Source organism: Lolium rigidum, chromosome 1, assembly GCF_022539505.1.
Source record: "Lolium rigidum isolate FL_2022 chromosome 1, APGP_CSIRO_Lrig_0.1, whole genome shotgun sequence".
Lineage (NCBI taxonomy): Eukaryota > Viridiplantae > Streptophyta > Magnoliopsida > Poales > Poaceae > Lolium > Lolium rigidum.
This window is the reverse complement of record NC_061508.1, coordinates 289,873,467-289,891,570: the sequence shown is the minus strand read 5'-3', so window position 1 is coordinate 289,891,570 and position 18,104 is coordinate 289,873,467. Positions and strand designations below refer to the sequence as shown.

The following is an 18,104-nucleotide window of genomic DNA, read 5'->3' as shown; positions in this document are numbered from 1 at the left end:
ACTAGTTTCTGCACTATATTAACACACATTAGTGTATGACATGTATTGTCATCAAACATACAAAACTATAAACCGAGAGATGTTCTTTCAACCACTGTATCCTCCTTGTTGATAAAACAAGTATGGTGGAGAGGTAGATGGGATATACATGCCAACAACTCGACGACGGTGGAGGCTATGGTGGAGAACTCCACCAGGGCTTTGCCAAGCTGCTGTCGAGGAGGAGATGGGAGAGGAGAGGGGGCGGAGGCTAGGGTTTGGTGTGCCACACCCCTTCCCCTCCCTCTAGTTATATAGGCCATAGGGTCGGCCAAATTGGCCCCCTTTCCAAGCCTAGGGCTGGTGGGCCTCCTAGGGAGAAAACTTACCCCTTAAGTTTCGCCTTCGATAGTCCCTCACTCCCTTCGGCCTTTAGGGTTTCCATTCGGCTGGCTGCATGAGCCTTGCGGGGCTGATTCCCCATGCCCATGTAGGCCTGGGCACTTGCACTTGGTCCAAGTGGGCCTCTAGGAAGGTGTGGGCCCCACTGGTGGCCCCTCTAAAACCTTCTAGAGAACTTCCATACATACAATCTTTGGAAAATTCCCGAACTTTTTTGAAACCCTAAAATGACTTTCCCATAAATGAATCTTATTCTCCGGAGCATTCTGAAGCTCCTCGTGATGTCCTGGATCCCATCATAGACTCCAAACAAACCTTCGGTATCACGATCATGAATATCCCATTTCTACCCAGGCGACGTTGAGCATTAAGTTTGTGACCCTACAGGTTCGAGAATCTATGGACATGATCTAGACACCTATCCGATTAATAATAAATAGCAGGACATACGCAATCGCAGAACACAACATCACGCAACAAAAACCCTAGACTCGCTAAACCACACCTAATCTCGACGACATTATAATCTCATCATCAATACAACCAACAAGCAACATGTAAGGTTTCTCCTCTAGTGTCATGAAGCCAGGTAAAACCCTCGTTGTCTCCTGTGTCTTGTGTTTGTACACCGCCGAGACCACCATCATGCCGTTTTCTCTAAATCCAAGTTCATCATGTGTGAGAATTGCCGTGGTTACCCCACGTCACACCTGGACACCGTCCTATCCACCCGCGTCCACGCCGCCACCCAAACGGATCAAATAGAACACAAAAGGTGTCACATTTGCGTCTCTACGCTGGATATGGCCTTAGTCTCTCAAACTTGCATTGTGTATCTTATTCCTATACAAAGATGTAATAATATGGAAATAACCGTCCAAATAAAAAATTGAAATATTGAGTATGGTTAGTTTGCTGTTGTACACTAATATAACGGGGCTCACCAAGTCGGCTGTCATTTCCAAAAATAATACTGTACTGTACGGAGTAATAGGTCGTGTGCTATTTCGTGTGTTTGCTGGTGAGCGGCATGATCCCGATCCAAAGGACGACATCGCATCGCACATGTGTATGCCGGTTTCGACCTCTCCTTCTCTACCGCCTCTGCCTGCCTGCCCTCTCTCCCCAAATCTCAAACCTCCCCGCCCCCTCCCGGCGGCCCCCAAAACCCTAGCCCGCCGCCGCCGCCGATTTCGCCGCCATGGACGACAGCCTCTACGACGAGTTCGGCAACTACATCGGCCCGGAGCTGGCCGACTCCGACGCCGACGACTCGGACGCCGCCGCCTCCCCATCGCCCTCGCAGTCCCGCTCCCCCTCCCCGGCGCGCTCCCCATCCGGATCCCCCAGCTCCCGCCGCCCCGCCGCCCTCATGGACGTCGACGACGACGACTACGCCTCCGCCGCCCAGGGCGCCATCGTCCTGGCCGAGGACAAGAAGTACTACCCCACGGCGGAGGAGGTGTACGGCCCCGGCGTCGAGGCGCTGGTCATGGACGAGGACGAGCAGGCGCTCGAGAAGCCCATCGTGGCGCCGCCGCGCGACGTCAAGTTCGAGGTGGGCACCCGCGCGGGCGCCGCCTCCACCTACGCCTCCACCGACTTCGTGCTCGGCCTCGCCTCCAACCCGCTGCTCGTCCGCAACGTGGCGCTCGTGGGCCACCTGCAGCACGGCAAGACGGTCTTCATGGACATGCTCGTGGAGCAGACCCACGAGGTGGACACCTTCGACTCCGAGGGCGAGCGCCACGTCAGGTTCACCGACACCCGGGTCGACGAGCAGGAGCGCAGGGTCTCCATCAAGGCCGTGCCCATGTCGCTCGTGCTCGAGGGGGGAAACGGCAAGTCGTATCTCTGCAATATCATGGACACGCCCGGGCATGTCAATTTCTCCGATGAGATGACTGCTGCCCTCCGGCTGGCCGATGGGGCTGTGCTTGTTGTGGATGCTGCTGAAGGCGTCATGGTAATTCACTGATCCTATTGCTTTATACATCTCTGCTCTAGTGATAGATTAACCACTCAAACTAGGAGTATTAAACTCGAATTGGTAGTTTTGTGATCACTGCTTATGTTCGATAAAGTTATGGTAGTTGCACTGGTCTGAATTAGGGGTATTGTCTAATCCTCAGCATAATTCATTTGGACATAAATGGGCTAGGGGATACATCTTTATAGCTTCACAAGTTCAATGACATTGATAACTTGGTTTGTGTGAGCTTAACTTATTACGCTCAATTAAAGCTTGCAAGGCATTGATAACTCAATAGGTATCCAGCATTCAACAGTTTTGAAGGCAAATAAATTGTATGTTGCTTGAACTTGGTTTGTGTAAGCTTAACATTATTCAGGTAGAATTTGGAAATGGTTTGCTGGTGCTGAATTTGCTGAATTTGGGACAGTATAACAGCTGCACCTGCTGATGACAAGCATGATCAACCATATAGTGCTAATATTCTAAAAAGAAGCTAAAATTCTCTTCTGTGTCATTGTTCTATTGTATTTTTATTTGGTTGAAGATACGCTCAATTAAAGCTTCTAAGGCATTCAGAACTCAATAGAGTTAATATCGAAAATCTATTTTTTTGAAACTGTCAGCACCATTTTATCATTGTTGCTGTTGTGTCTTCTTAGTAGATGGAACACACATTATCATAAAACTAGAACAAAGTAGTAATTGGCTTGACAAGAAAAACATTGTCATTTAGTCAGTGCCACCCTCATTTTCTGTTCTAAGCTTGTTCTTATTGTATTAGCTAAACCCAGTTCGACAGTGAGCTTATATGCTTAAGCCTGCAAACCTATGAACTTCCATACTGTTTTTGCTCAAATAAAAACTACAAATCTGCAACATGCACTAGAGGTATATAAGTTTGCTGTTTAGGTTTTTTCTTCTGCTAAAATAGTATCTTGGCTGCATGCATACAAGCATTTCCAGAAATGAAGTGCTGAAGCTATGCTTCAATTTTTTATCGGAAGCATCAAGAGTTTTGTTATTTATGTACCTGCATTGATGATTAGGTAAACACCGAGAGGGCGATTCGTCATGCAATCCAAGAAAGGCTTCCCATCGTTGTTGTGATTAACAAGGTACAATTCCAGCTGTTTTCTTCTTGATTCACTTGCAAGCTGAAACTGACGTTTACTCCATTGTGTTATTGCAGGTTGATAGACTAATAACAGAGCTAAAGCTGCCACCAACTGATGCATATTTCAAGCTACGGCATACACTGGACACAATCAACGATCTAATCTCATCTTGTTCTACCACAGTAGGTGGCACTCAACTGGTAGATCCTGCTGCTGGAAATGTTTGTTTTGCGAGTGGTTCTGCTGGCTGGTCTTTTACCTTGCAATCCTTTGCTCATCTTTATTTAAAGATTCATGGGATACCATTTGACCATGAGAAATTTGCATCTCGTCTATGGGGTGATTTGTATTATGACCATACCTCTAGAACCTTCAAAAAGAAGCCACCAGCAGTAGGAGCTAACAGATCATTCATTGAGTTCATCCTTGAGCCTCTGTACAAAATCTATAGTCAGGTTGTCGGAGAGCAGAAGAGAAATGTTGAATCAACTCTTGCTGATTTGGGTGTGACACTGAGCAATGCAGCTTATAAACTTAATGTTATGCCTTTGCTAAGACTTGCTTGCCGCTCAATTTTTGGCACTGCTACTGGCTTTACGGACATGTTAGTGAAAAATATTCCTAACGTGAAAGATGCTGCAGCAAGGAAGATAGAACACATATACACTGGTCAACAAGATTCAGCACTTGTGGATGCAATGAAGAAATGTGATTCTCAAGGCCCCCTTATGGTCAATGTTACGAAACTGTATCCTAAGCCTGACTGTAGTGTCTTTGATGCCTTTGGACGAGTTTATAGTGGCACAATACAGACTGGTCAGACTGTCCGGGTCCTTGGAGAAGGCTATTCTCCTGATGATGAGGAGGACATGACTGTCAAAGAGGTCACCAAGTTGTGGGTCTATCAGGCACGGTACCGTGTTCCAATAAGTAAAGCCCCTGCTGGTTCTTGGGTTCTTATTGAAGGTGTGGATGCATCAATCATGAAAACTGCAACCATATGTCCTATGCACATGGATGATGATGTGTACATATTTAGACCTCTACGCTTCAATACCTTGCCTGTTGTAAAAATAGCAGCTGAGCCTCTTAACCCAAGTGAGCTACCTAAAATGGTGGAAGGTCTCCGTAAAATCAGCAAGAGCTATCCTCTTGCAATTACTAAGGTAGAAGAGTCAGGAGAACACACTATCCTTGGAACTGGCGAGCTATATCTGGATTCTATAATGAAGGACCTCAGAGAGCTCTACTCTGAAGTAGAAGTGAAGGTATAAACAATGCACTTAACTTGCCTTTTCTTCTTTTTTTCTTCTTTCTTGAAGCTTTTTTTTACTGACTTTGTTACCTTTTTTGTACACAGGTTGCAGATCCAGTTGTGACGTTTTGTGAAACAGTTGTTGATACTTCCTCCATGAAATGTTTTGCTGAAACACCCAACAAGAGGAACAAAATTACCATGGTTAGATTTTGTTTCAGGGATTTTTGTGCCCTTCTTTCTTCATGATGGTAAATAAGCATACAAGGTTAATTAATTGTGGCCTTTGTTTATGTCTGTGACAAAATTTGCAGTTAGCTGAACCATTAGAGAAGGGCTTGGCAGAAGATATTGAGAATGGCCTTGTTAGTCTTGATTCCAGACAGAAAGAAGTCACCGACTTCTTTCGCCAACGCTACCAGTGGGATGTGCTTGCAGCAAGGTCAATATGGGCTTTTGGACCTGATAAGCAGGTAAGATGGCAAACTGCTTATTGACCTATCAGTAGGCATGTAACAAGTTGGGTCTTATTGGTTGGGTTCTCTCATCTGTTTATTAGAGTTGTATGAATCCCACCAGCCTGCTGATTATGTGTTTGCAATTAATGCTGAGTTGGTCATATGCCACAAACTTTCCACCAGATCATCAGTTTATAGTTTCATCCATATCAGAATCCCATCATTTTGTGGACTGAACATATCTTACTTTGACATACAGGGTCCTAACATTCTACTGGATGACTCTCTTTCGGTAGAGGTGGATAAGAACTTGCTAAATGCAGTCAAAGATTCAATTGTCCAAGGGTAGGGTACTCTGCTGTACTGTTAATTCAAAATTCACTCAGAATCTTTGTCAGTGCCTTAATCATTTTATTTATTGCCCTAACCACAGGTTTCAGTGGGGTGCTAGAGAAGGTCCCTTGTGTGACGAACCAATTAGGAATGTGAAGTTCAAGATCTTAAATGCAAACATCGCTCCAGAACCATTGCATCGTGGTGGTGGTCAAATAATCCCCACAGCCCGTCGGGTGGTCTACTCAGCCTTTTTGATGGCTAATCCTCGTCTCATGGAGCCTGTTTATTATATTGAGGTTAGTCACAGTCACAGACTCCTGGTTCTTGAAAATAGAGCTATCATTGTTATCTAGAACAATGCGTACATATTTTATATTTGCTTTATCATGTTGGGTTAAAAGAAATTCTGGTTTGATGACCTGATCTGATGTCTGTGGCAGATCCAAACTCCAATTGACTGTGTCTCTGCTATATATACGGTCCTGTCTCGGCGACGTGGTCATGTGACAGCCGATGTACCCAAGCCAGGCACTCCAGTATATGTTGTGAAGGTACGAAACATGTTTTTTCTTCTGAATTCAGCCTTTTTTTTTTACCTTAAGTTAAACCTGCATGACTCTTGCTGACTGTATTGTTTTTGTAATTGTCAGGCATTTTTACCTGTCATAGAGTCTTTTGGCTTTGAGACAGATCTCAGATACCATACACAGGGACAAGCCTTTTGTGTGTCAGTGTTTGATCACTGGGCTATTGTTCCTGGCGACCCTCTTGACAAGAACATTGCCCTCCGGCCTCTGGAACCGGCACCTATACAGCACCTAGCCCGTGAGTTCATGGTAAAGACCAGGCGAAGGAAGGTAAGACATACGTACATGTAGATACTGTACAAACATACTATAATATCCTCTCTTAAACTGATTGTAGAACTAATCGTATGTACACCCATTTTCCAGGGCATGAGCGAGGATGTTAGCATCAACAAGTTCTTTGACGAGGCTATGATGAATGAGCTGGCGCAGCAGGCTGCAGATCTTCACTTGCAGATGATGTAGTTCAAAGAATGGAAGCCCCGGTTGCCTCTGTTAGGATAGCGTCATGACATGATCTTCAGATGATGCAGTGGTCCATTTTCCTTTCACACTGGAAACCGATCAAGTTCTTTTTGGGGCTACCATGTGGCGATCTTCCAAGAGATGCAAAATGCCCACACTTGTTGCACTTGGATCTGCTGCGTTCTGATCTTTGTCTATTATTGTAACACATTATCATACACCGAGCACCAGCTGTCTGTCATGTATGTACTATTGCTCTAACATCTACGGCATCTAACCAATTAGTGTAACGATCAAGAGCTGAGACTAGTTTTGACATTTGATAGGCGAGGGCATCTCCAGCGATGATGTTGGCATTGCTGGTTTCATTCTCTCTTTGTTTCTTTCCTAAACCGATGCAGCATTGAGCACCATATTCAGTTTCTGGAGGATAGTTATGTTCCTTGCCGTGCCTATTTGATCTGTGATTTTATCCCGAGGGATTAGTGCATGTAATGTGCCTTTTTTTGTTGTTGTTGTAAACTCTTGTGCGCTGGTGTGTCAGGTTCTGTTGGTTCTCAATTGCATTTTTCAACACATAATCTTGGGGATGTTATATTTCTAGGTACGTGTCCACCAACTATTGGTTGATAACTTGATATGGTCTCTTGTGTCACTTAACTATTTTTTGTTGCCAAAATTTGTATTTTGTTAGTCAGATCTGCATGGTGAGTTATACTTTGCTTAAGCTTGTGGCAAAGTTAGCTCTGGACCAGACATGTTGTATCTGACAGTTTGCCGACTGCAGTATGCAGTTAAAAAAAGAACGTTTACAGCTCTGACAAATAAAACTATCGAGTACAAAATATACATCCAAATTTACAATAAGAATTATGAAATCATATGGGTATGAGAGCATCTATAGCAGAAATGTCAAACCGCAAACCCCAAAACCACGTATCCATACGCGCAACAAACATAACTGCATATTTAAAAAAATTTGGCGCGTAAGAGGGAATTCCATTGGATTTGGACTCCATACATATAGCTAAAATTTGACTACATTGAACCAAAAGGAATTTAAATTAGCTAAATTCGAGCCAAAATCCGCCGCTACCGCAACCTAGAACTAAAAATTGCCTCCGGGATGCTCACCGGAGCCTTGTGCCGTGGTGGCGGTGCGTCGGCGGCCTCGTCACTCGCCGTCGCTGCCGAGGTCGACGAAGACCTTGCCCTACTCCTCCGCGACGAGCCGCCACTCCTCCACCTTGTCCGCGTCGCGCTGACTCGAGCGCGAGACGAGCCCGATGCCGATGTCGAGGCGGCGCTCGTCGACGAAGTCGCCGGGCGCGAGCCCTGCGTCCACACAGAGCTGCCGGAGGAGGCGCTCCAGCTCCGCGTCGTCGAGGTAGTCGCCCGGCTTGAAGTTGGGTTGCGGGAGGCGCTCCAGCTCCGCGTCTTCCTCCATCTTCAGCACCAACGCCGCCGGCGGGAGCTGGCGGGAGCTCGACGACGAGGACGCCACGGAAGGGGAGGAGGCACGGCGACAATAGCGGTCGGACTCGCGCTTGGCGAAGGCGGGCGACGCCGCAACACCGTAGCTGCGGAAGCGGTAGCTCTCGCAGATCCGCGCCGCGTTGGAGCGGATCTTGTCTGCCTCCATCTTGCGGAAGTTGATTGACCCAACTACGTTACACGTGGAAGGTAACAACCTCCTGTGAACCGGTACGGAAACAACAAGGCGTTTTGAGGCGGCTCTAAAACCCATCTAGGGTTTCGTCCCTCTCGTCGGCGACGCTGCCGGTCCGCTCCGCCTCCGGTGCCCTTGGGGCTTTGGAGGTGTGGCGGACCGTGGCCTCTCACCGGCGGGAAGGTTTTAGTTTTTAGTTCTTCGTTTAGTTTGTTTTCGGTGTCTTCTTCGGGATGGTGAGACGGCGACTACTTCCTAAAGTTAGAATAAGATCCTCCCCGTTCTATCCTCGCTCTGGTGGTGCATCTAGCGCCGGCGGAGGACGCGTGGAGTTGTGTGTCCGGCGGATCCCCTGTGATCCGATCGTCTCTCGTGTTCGATTGTGTGGTTTCAGGTCGGTCTCTTCCGATCTACGATTGTTATCATTGGCGATGGTTGCTGCTCTGGTGCGCTGGTCCTTTGGGGCCTTAGCACGACGACTTCCCGTCTGTCTACTACAACAAGCTCTACTACGACAAGCTTTGCCTGGCTCCGGTGATGGAGGGGCGAGGACAGTGGCGCGCCTTCGGCTCGTGCTAGTGTCTGTAGTCGTCGCTAGGTGGTCCAACGGTATATTTGTAATTTTTATTACTTTTAGGCATCTTTGTACTAATGTTGATAATTATTAATGGATCGGTGGAATTTTCGCAAAAAAAAAAAGAAACTACACGTGCACACTATAGTTTCTCCAAATGAGGAAGTGAAAACCCATCGACTTGTCACTTCTCCCAACTCTTTTCCTACCGTTCGCGGAAATCGGCCAACCAAAAAAAATCTCCATCCAAAACCCGCATCTCCCGTCGTCTTCCTTTCCCCACACCATTTCGAATCCCCAAAACCCTAGCCTCACCTCGCCACCCCGCGCGGCCACCCAAGCTCCCCACGCGCTCCCATGGACACCAGCGGCGGCGGCCGCCTCTTCCAGTCGCCGGCGACGGAGGACGAGACGTTAGCGCGGAAGCGCTCCCGCCGCGTGAGCTTCGCGGACACCACCGCCGTGCACGTGTTCCAGCGCGACGAGGACTTCGAGACGCCCCCGGAGGAGCGCCCCGCCTCCCCCTCCCCGTCCCCGGCGGCGGAGGGCGACGAGACGGAGGAGGGAGACGAGGAGTTCGTGCGCGCGCCCTTCGGGTTCCTGGGGGATGTCGATCTCGGCTCCGACTCGCCCGCCAGCGCCGCCGGGTCCCTCTCCTCCTTCGACGGAGGTAACCCCCTCCTTCGTTTGTTTGTCTCGCCGGATTCCTGGGCGAATTAATTCGTTTTTATTTTATTACCGGCCCACATTTCGAGCCTCCCAGAAGTGCTGCATTCTATACAGTTAATTTGAGGCTCAGATCGCTGCATTTGTCAAGCCATTTTTTAGCTTATGTTTGTTTATGAGTGGTTCCTCACCTCAGTTTAACTGTTTAAGTGCTCAATTCAATGGTTTATGTTAAGGCTGACCTTAAGTCTTGAACAGGGAAGGAGGGTTGCCCACTGTCATTTGTTTATGTTTCTGGGACTGTTGGAACGAGTTACATTTTTTCCCCGAGGTTTGGGGATTTAGTTCAAATTATTTAGGATCCACAAATTCATCTCCCTGTCCAGAAATAACCATTAATTTTAGTTGCTTTCAGGGTTTTGTTTTTTTGCTTACTTAATTGTTGGAACCAAGATTTAGCTGGGGCATTTTTAGCTTAGTAAGAATTGGGGGTGAGGTGCACCTTAGAGTGAGAGATTATCGACGGCCTCTCCTGGGGTCTGGATGGCCAACGGTGCGGGAACGATCGTTGCCGCCTCCCCGAACCTGCAGACACAAGAAATCGGGTTAAGACATGAGCTTGTTAGCTTCAAGATCTTGACCAGTGCGAAACGAGATACACCCTCATGGCGCTCTATTCACGCGCTTAGTAAGCTGATCGTTTTTGTTTTGTACATGCTATACCTGTGAGTAGTGGGTGGGGGGTGCAAGGGTACTTTTCTTGTTGTTGATAATGACTTTGTTTTAGTTTAGGATTTGGTCCAAGATGGAGACTATCCTTTTATTATGATGTCATAGCTTTTCGTTGAGTCTTATGCCGAGTGTATCATCGGGACTACTTAAGGTTGCCTTTATGCTTTATTGTTAGAATTTGAGCAATTTGGGTTCCGAAATCATTTTGCGTATCCAACAGAGTGTGCAGAAAGTGACTATTGACTGATAGACTGCTGAATACATATTTGTCTTGGATATTTGAATTGCTTAATATAGCAAGTGCCAGATATTGTTAGCGTCTGCTCAGTAAGATCTTCAAACCACACACTGTGAATGCATACATGCTAGCAGTTTCACTATATCTTTCCCCCTTGAAATGTCGCTACGATTTGTGGTATTTTACAGCAATGACAAATCAATTATTCTTTGTAGAAGTGCTATATCTTCTTACTTACATGATCGTTGTCTTGACAGATGGCAACTTCTTTGTAGAAGTGCTATATCTTCTTACTTACATGATCGTTGTCTTGACAGATGGCAACTTCTTTGTAGAAGTGCTATATCTTCTTACTTACATGATCGTTGTCTTGACAGATGGCAACTTCTTTGGGGTTGTCTCAACAAGCTTTATTCAACCGGGGAGACCATCAGATTCTGGAATGTCAGAGGATAATTACCATGATCAAACCTTAGATTCCCACACATTCTCTATGCATTATAACAATCTTATTCCTCCAGATGACTGTTCAGCACACTCAGCTGGAAGTCTAAGGTTACCCGATTTAGAATCTACAACACCACTGAAGGAACTGAAGGGATCCGAGTCTGTAAAATCGAGTGCTGGCCGGGATGGGTTAACTGACATGAGTTTGTGTGCAGAAAACGCTGAACGTTATGATTACACTAAGTTGTCACCCACATTGAACAATTTACTGCAAGAGGTCCAGGAACCCGAGTCTCCTAAAGATGGAGCTAACCAAATCATGAATTCGGAAACTGTTCTACATACTCCGAGAACACTAGTTCAGCCGCTGCCAATTTCACAAGGCTCTGTATCTTCGCTACGCTCCAAAAGGCAGCAAGTTTTCACACCTATTCCTCATTCCACTAGTAATGCGGCGGACCAGGAGGCAGGCTCTTTGGGGAGCGAGTTTAGGAAACATGGGAAAAGAATTTCAGCTCTAGGCCATGTGCTAAAGTTCAGGCTTAATGAATCACCTGCTCCTACAAGGCAGGAGCTGAATGAGGCCACTGAGTTTCAAGATACTTCGTGCAATGTCCTTGCGCTACCCAATCGTGAACACAATTCTCATATGGATTCAGATGGTAGTGGAAGAAAAAGGAGCAGCGAAGAAAATGTCTGTGCTGAACATGCGTTGCCAGAAAAAAGAGCAAAGGGACCAAGAAGCCCAATAACATCACAGAAACAGCTTCCTTGTGTATCGTTGTCTTCTCGTATGGCAGAAGAAAATCAGAGTGAGCCTCATGATAGTGCACAATCATTAGGTGATGATTGCAACAAGGTAAGACTAAAAATTGCCAGTTTAACTGTGTCCAAACTGTTGAAGTTATTCATGTTTCTTGTTCTTCAAAATGTTTGAACTTTAGAGTGACTAGTCTCTATATGAAATCTAGTGTTTTCCTCGTGCAGGTAGTGTTCACCGTATCTAGTTCCCTGAAGCAAATGCGAATTTGCCCAGCATCTATTAGTAAGCTTAACCCACAACAGGTATGCATTTTGCCCTGCTATGGGACTAAGCTATTGTTCCCTTCTGTTCATTCACTTTGAATACTTCAGAGACTCTTGCAGTACTGCAGTAGTCTTATTTTATTTTAATATGCTTCAATAACAGGTCCTACAGAAACTGAATCACGGTTCTTAGTTATTCCTTAGATTTACTTGGGAAAATATGTTGTCATCCTTCGGACTAACCTTGGCTCCACATAGTTAGGGTCTTCTAAGTGACACGATTCATGTGTTTGACATGCATTATCCTTTAATTCTCAAGAGTATTTGAGGTAGCATTATCTTCTGTAATAAACAGCCGAGGTGGCTTGAAAAGGAAATTCATGATTACTTCTGCAATCAGATGACCACCATTCGTTCAAAGACGGTTTGATTGTTTTCAAACTATCTATGTCTATTCTCAAATCTGGAAGCTGCAAATTCCTGAGTGAATTACTCTCTCAACCAGTTTAGCCAGACTTCTAGATATCAGTCTGATATGGATATATGGTCTACTTGCTTATTTGGAGTTTGAGTACAGTTGCTAATTGCATGTGTTGAGCAATCTAAAAAAGAGTAAAGTTGTTAATTGTTATTCAGAATTTATAGTTCTCTAAACCTCTTTTGTGAACTTTTTTCCGCGAGGTTTATTTTTTATAATGTGTTCAATTCGATATTTCAACCTTATGATCTAGTGTCCGGGATGTCTCGTGGAAATGTTCTATGCAGCGTGAGTTTGTTGTATCTGATGTATGTTTCTTTTTTAATGAAGCTTGATATGTTCGGAGATAAGCTGGGGAAGATTCATGCGGCTAGAAAATATAAGAGACTTGCTGCTACTGTGGTATGCTATCCATCATTTAGTTGTCATATTGTCTGTCACCGTTAGAAAATTACTTCCACTTGTCTGATGTGTTTGTTTTCTGAACTCAGAGGATTCAAGATTCCAGACTAGCTGAAGCAAGATGTCTCCATGACAAGCTTTTACATGAAAAGACAAAATTGCAAATAAATTCTGTTAAACTAGATAAACTGCAAGTAGGGATTTCTTCGTCTTCCTTTCAGCCCTCTTGATGGTTTCTAAGGTGCAGTGCAGTTAGCTTACCCCTGTTCTGTTTGGCGTAGAACAAAGCACAGCTATGTCATGTTGGAATTCAAGAATGCAGCTATCTGAAATCCAAGATTTCACAGCTTCGTCGTTCCAAAGCGGGTGCTACACAGGATAAGGGAGGCCCTCTTGGTGCAGCAACTTCGATCAATGCACAGGTACAGCACCATGTTCCACTGTACTTCGCATAACTATGGTCCCATATCCATAGTATTAGATCCTGCACTGTTTTTTTTTTTGTGTGTGTGTGTGTTGCATATCAATATATGACACCGTCAGGCATTCCTTTCAAATGATTATACTTGTTTCATTTGCCAAAGTTGTAAGAGTCAGTCATCTGGACAACCCGAAAATATCTGAAATTGGACAGTGTATATTTTGTTTAGTTGCTGTTGTGTTTCATGAAGCTGATCTATTACTTCTGGCTATCAAACTATCAGTAGCAATACTTCTTGCTGTAACAGTGCTACTACTGCTTCTGCGGCTCTTACTTTCACTTCTCTCATTTGTTCTTATTCTTGTTTATCCTTTGTTTTTCCGTAAATTCAGTTGCTTTGACCATCATCTATTTATATACTCGCATTTGCTAAGTATAGTACTTGTGCATACCTTCATGTATTCTCTCACACATACAATTATGAGGAACATATCCTGTGTTTCCCCAGGAAGTACATGCTAGGATTGCTGAAAAGAAGCTTGTACTCAGCATGGTTCAAAAGAAGGCGGAGAAGCTTAAGAGTTCGCTTGAACATTTTTGCGACATTAAAGGTGATATTGGCGAAGTCGTGAGGGTTGCTGAAGAGCAATTGGAGATGAGAAACCGGCGTCAGATCATCAGCCAGCAAGCATCGGTATTAGTGCATGCCTTAGATCTACCGTAATATACTTTCTCCCTTCAGTGACTTACATTTATTTTTGTTTTTCAGCTCTGGACGCTGAATGACATTGTTAAAAGAGAAAATAAGCGTGACGTCATCCTCAACTATCACAATTTGCTGTTCCAAAGGTATTATCCTACAATCACCTGCCCTTTTGCATAGTATAGCAACCATGATTCAGTGGTGGAGCCAGAACATTAACCTTTTGTGGTCAATTTAAAGTTGCGTAGTCAAATATATGAATATTTTATAATATTTGGCACGATTTCTACTTGTGTACCAAAAAAACTGTGTAGTCAATTGACTACACAACTAGCATGTGGCTCCGCCACTGCCATGATTCCCAATCCACTGTGGAACAGGACACTGCCAGGTTACTTTTTCAAACCAATTACTGACTTTAACTGGCTCAATGTGCTTCAAACCTTAGCTTTTTTGTATGCTACTGATGAACCTGCATGGACTTGGCAAATGGCAAGTTGCAGCTCTTGTATTTACCGTGTTTTGCAAGGATATCTCTGTGCAATGTAAAGCCTGTTTTCAACCAGCTAAAACTTTGCACTAGTAGAATGAACCCCATGTCAGAGGTTTGTTGGTGTGTAACCCTGAGCCTAGGCACAAATTCATGCCACTCTTGCACCTGCTAGTTACTGTTAGTTTGCAAAACATTTGGTAGCAACAAGCCAACAGCGAAACACAATCTTCCCTTTATATCATGTGTCTGTCTTACTTGTTTGGTTACTGTACCTTTGGCAGGATCATCTTAAACATCAGCGATATGTCAACCATATTTGTGAATAACTCACTGTTGGGATCCAAAATAGAACAGGTGAGATGAGGAAACTGATCTTTTCTTCTTCTGTATGTAAGAATCTCATGATACACCCCTTGGTCAGGCATTCCCAAATTTGAATGCATCGGTGGCATTCAATTTTGTTTTCAAACCTGAGGAGAACCAAAGACTTAGTGACTTGCGATCCTTGCAGAAGAAGTCAATGGTGAGTTTGCTTTTACTTTGGAAGTTCTTAGATGTGAGACAATTTGGACTAACCCTTTTGAGTAAAGTTAAAGTAATGGTTTTAATATTTTTTTTGAGACCGCAATGGCTAGCATATGAAGTCGCATATGAAATATATTTGTGTGCCCTAAGCAGACATTGGAGGGCATTACATTTTGTATCACAGACAGCAGACACATTTTATACGACATTTCTATATGAATTTGTAGTTTCAGAATGTTATTACAGACAGGTATAGTAGTCTGCAGTTATGTGTTTATGCCTATAATGTTTTCACCTTGAGCTGTGTCAGTTTGAGTATTATGACACTTGGCTTTTAGCTTTGACTTGGTTCCCTAACTTTTGAAATTAAGGTAGAAGCCGGGCCTGAACATAGGTGGGTGAGTTCAGAACCGTGTGCGCTTATCAAAAGTCCAAAACAGCTGCCATGTCTTGGAAGTGACATAACAAATTCAGTCTAATTGTCCCCACGTATTTGTGCAGGAAACAAGTTTGCTTCTGGGAAATCTTGTTGATGTCCTAGATGAAATTGATGATGCTAAAGGGGAGTTATTGAATCTGACCTCTGCAAATTTCAGCATGGATTCCCAGACAGGTCTCCTCTCTATCCCTTACTTCTGTATTTTAGAATGGGGCTGCATGCACATCCATTTTCAGACAAATCGTCAAGATTATGCTGTTAGTTGCTATTTTGCTTTACGGAAAGGAGGTAAGCAGACAGTCCATAGGCTAGGGTGTAGATGTCGTCATGCTTTGACTGCTGAAGGTACACCTGGAAATGAGGAGGATTTTGTTCGATCTAGACAACAGTTACGATTTATCATAGTTCTCACTGGATTTTATATATGAAAGTATTTGATGTGGAAAAACTAAAAAGATAGTGGCATGATAGCAGTTGTGAGCTTGCTGTAGTGCTCTCTTGACCTGGCAATTGTGTAATAATAACTCTGAATCTGTACCATTTCAAGCAGGGCAACTTATCTTTAGCCTTCGCTTCATGAGTTACAAGAGCGCCAAGAGGGTTGCTTTCACCATCGACATGACAGACTTGAGCCGGTTAGTCCAGCGAAACCAACCAGAGCTTAGATACCTTTACATCTCTACGCTATTTGCTTACAACTGTATATGTCCTAATAATTTGGAACAGCGCGGTCTACCCTGCTGAGCCATCGGAGTTGCCGATCAAGGTATGCCAAGCTCAGACAACGCTGTCCCAGCCAAGCGTGGACAAGCTGACGGCTTCCATCAGGGACCTTCAGCCGGGGCGCACGATGATCCTCAGGCTGTGCCGGATGTTGTCCCGGCTGGTTAACACGTTGCCAGGCTGACCTGCCAGACTGCTATGCGTTGCTGCACATGAAGTCTGGTAGGATAGCATCACCTTATGTAGATACCGCTCTCCTTCTTGGACAATGGAGTGGGTTTTTTTTGCCTTTTGCAACTGGAGTGCTCGTGAGTCGTGATCCAACTGACTGCTAGACTAGAGCATCTCAGCCGGAAAGTTTTCTCTTCTTTGAGCTAATGAGTTGCTGTATGTAAGCATTTCTTGTGAATGCTGAAGTAATGGGACCTGACGCACTGGCACTGCCAAGTGAAGCCGCTGTGCTCACTAAAAAGATGTTAAGCTGTCCTGAATCTCAATCACATAGAATTGCATACTACCCCTCCGTTCCCTTTTAATTGACACTGATTCAGTATTTATACTAAATCAAAGTCAATTAAAAAGGAAATGGAGGGAGTCTAAATTTGCAGTCCGAAAACTGTGTCATTTTGGCACAATACAACTGAAGTTTGTCTATTAACTCATGTACAGAGGTGGAGATTCTTAGCCAGATAAAAAATAAAATAAAACAAGAGAGGTGCAGATGGAAATGGGTACTGTAAGAACAGGAGAAATTTGCTTTTGTACCATTGACAACCTACACAATGGATTATTTGCCATCCTACAAAGCTACAGCTCTTATATACCAAACACAAGCAAGTTTAAGTGCTTATTTTATTTGCCATCGCTTTTAGTTAGTCATTAGCGTGTCTCACAATCCATCCAAAAATTCCTATCTTACCTCAGCGTAGAAAAATTTCTATCTTAGGTGGTAAGGCTTAAGGAACCAGTCAGCATTCAGGCGTGGCAATGTCAAATCTACAACATAGGCTAGACGTCGAGCTGGACAGCAATATTCATGAACGTATTACTGTTATGGATAATCCAAGAGCACATGAAACAGAATATTGTCCCTAAAAGATACATCACAACTAAGTGAAAACTATATTGTTCTAAACGTCTCACAAGTGGCTACCCAGTACAGATTCAATCTTACAAAATGCTTGATAATATCCGAATGAGATATTTTCCTTTAAGAAAAGGCAGTGACAGGGTCTCACGATTGAACATACATGATAACCACCATGATTAGAGGTACAAATGGATCACTATTAGGATACACTCTACCCTCTTTGATGCAAAAAATGAAATAAATATGATGATGTTATAAAAAAAGTTAGTTCATTTTTTAGACTAAAGTGGGTAGAGGGTACCCTAATATTGATCCACTTGCATCATTAACCATGGTCTATCTCATTGGCCGGTTGTTTAACACTGGAATGAATAATGATTAAGGAAAATACTTCAATGTCTCGGGATGCACGTATGTATGAGGACCGGTACGCTTCACGTATCAGAGATATATTTCTTTCTCGAATATGTACATATAAACTTCTTTTTCTATCAATGCATCAAAACGCAATGTTTTTGCGTTTTCGCAAAAAAAGAGAAATAGAAAATTCCCGCAAAAAAAGGAATAGAAAATTCCAAAAAAATCTAGACATGTTTTACAATTGTTGCTTATTTTCTATTAAGGGCAAATCAGTCATGGCCTCTTAACAGACTGAGATAACGTTTGACTAGCAACCAGTGGTATATAAGCAATTGAATTTGTTTGTGTTTGGTATATAAGCACTGTATCTTTGTTCAATGGCAACCATTTGCAGAGTTTGTCAATGGTATAGAAGCCATTTCCTCTAAGAAAAAAAAAGCAAATTTACATGAAACTAGACTTTGTCCAGGATGTGCTCTCGGCGGAAGCCCAAGCTCTAAAGCAAGGACTCATCCTAGCTCATAGATTCCAATCTCATATATCAAT

General features: G+C 44.1%; 2 protein-coding genes across 3 annotated transcripts; both read left to right on the top strand.

Moving 5' to 3' along the window:
• The first annotated feature begins 1,567 nt into the window (after positions 1-1,567).
• Positions 1,568-6,876, top strand: LOC124695728 (110 kDa U5 small nuclear ribonucleoprotein component CLO-like). Its single transcript, XM_047228548.1, has 10 exons — positions 1,568-2,347; positions 3,403-3,471; positions 3,546-4,739; positions 4,832-4,930; positions 5,041-5,199; positions 5,444-5,529; positions 5,618-5,816; positions 5,961-6,071; positions 6,171-6,377; positions 6,474-6,876. Exons 1-10 carry the CDS (start codon positions 1,583-1,585, stop codon positions 6,570-6,572), a joined length of 2,988 nt encoding a protein of 995 aa, XP_047084504.1. The 5' UTR covers positions 1,568-1,582; the 3' UTR covers positions 6,573-6,876.
• Positions 6,877-9,054: 2,178 nt separating this feature from the next.
• On the top strand, positions 9,055-16,599 carry LOC124695710. 2 transcript variants are annotated; one of them, XM_047228539.1, is made up of 14 exons: positions 9,056-9,485; positions 10,829-11,200; positions 11,498-11,757; positions 11,886-11,963; positions 12,733-12,804; positions 12,894-12,998; positions 13,086-13,226; positions 13,734-13,919; positions 13,995-14,074; positions 14,703-14,775; positions 14,843-14,944; positions 15,448-15,559; positions 15,936-16,020; positions 16,112-16,599. In XM_047228539.1, exons 1-14 carry the CDS (start codon positions 9,173-9,175, stop codon positions 16,290-16,292), a joined length of 2,160 nt encoding a protein of 719 aa, XP_047084495.1. In that variant the 5' UTR covers positions 9,056-9,172; the 3' UTR covers positions 16,293-16,599. The 2 variants fall into 2 exon arrangements, with proteins under 2 accessions (XP_047084489.1, XP_047084495.1); XM_047228533.1 differs by having other exon boundaries at positions 9,055-9,485; positions 10,829-11,757.
• The last annotated feature ends 1,505 nt before the right edge of the window (positions 16,600-18,104 follow it).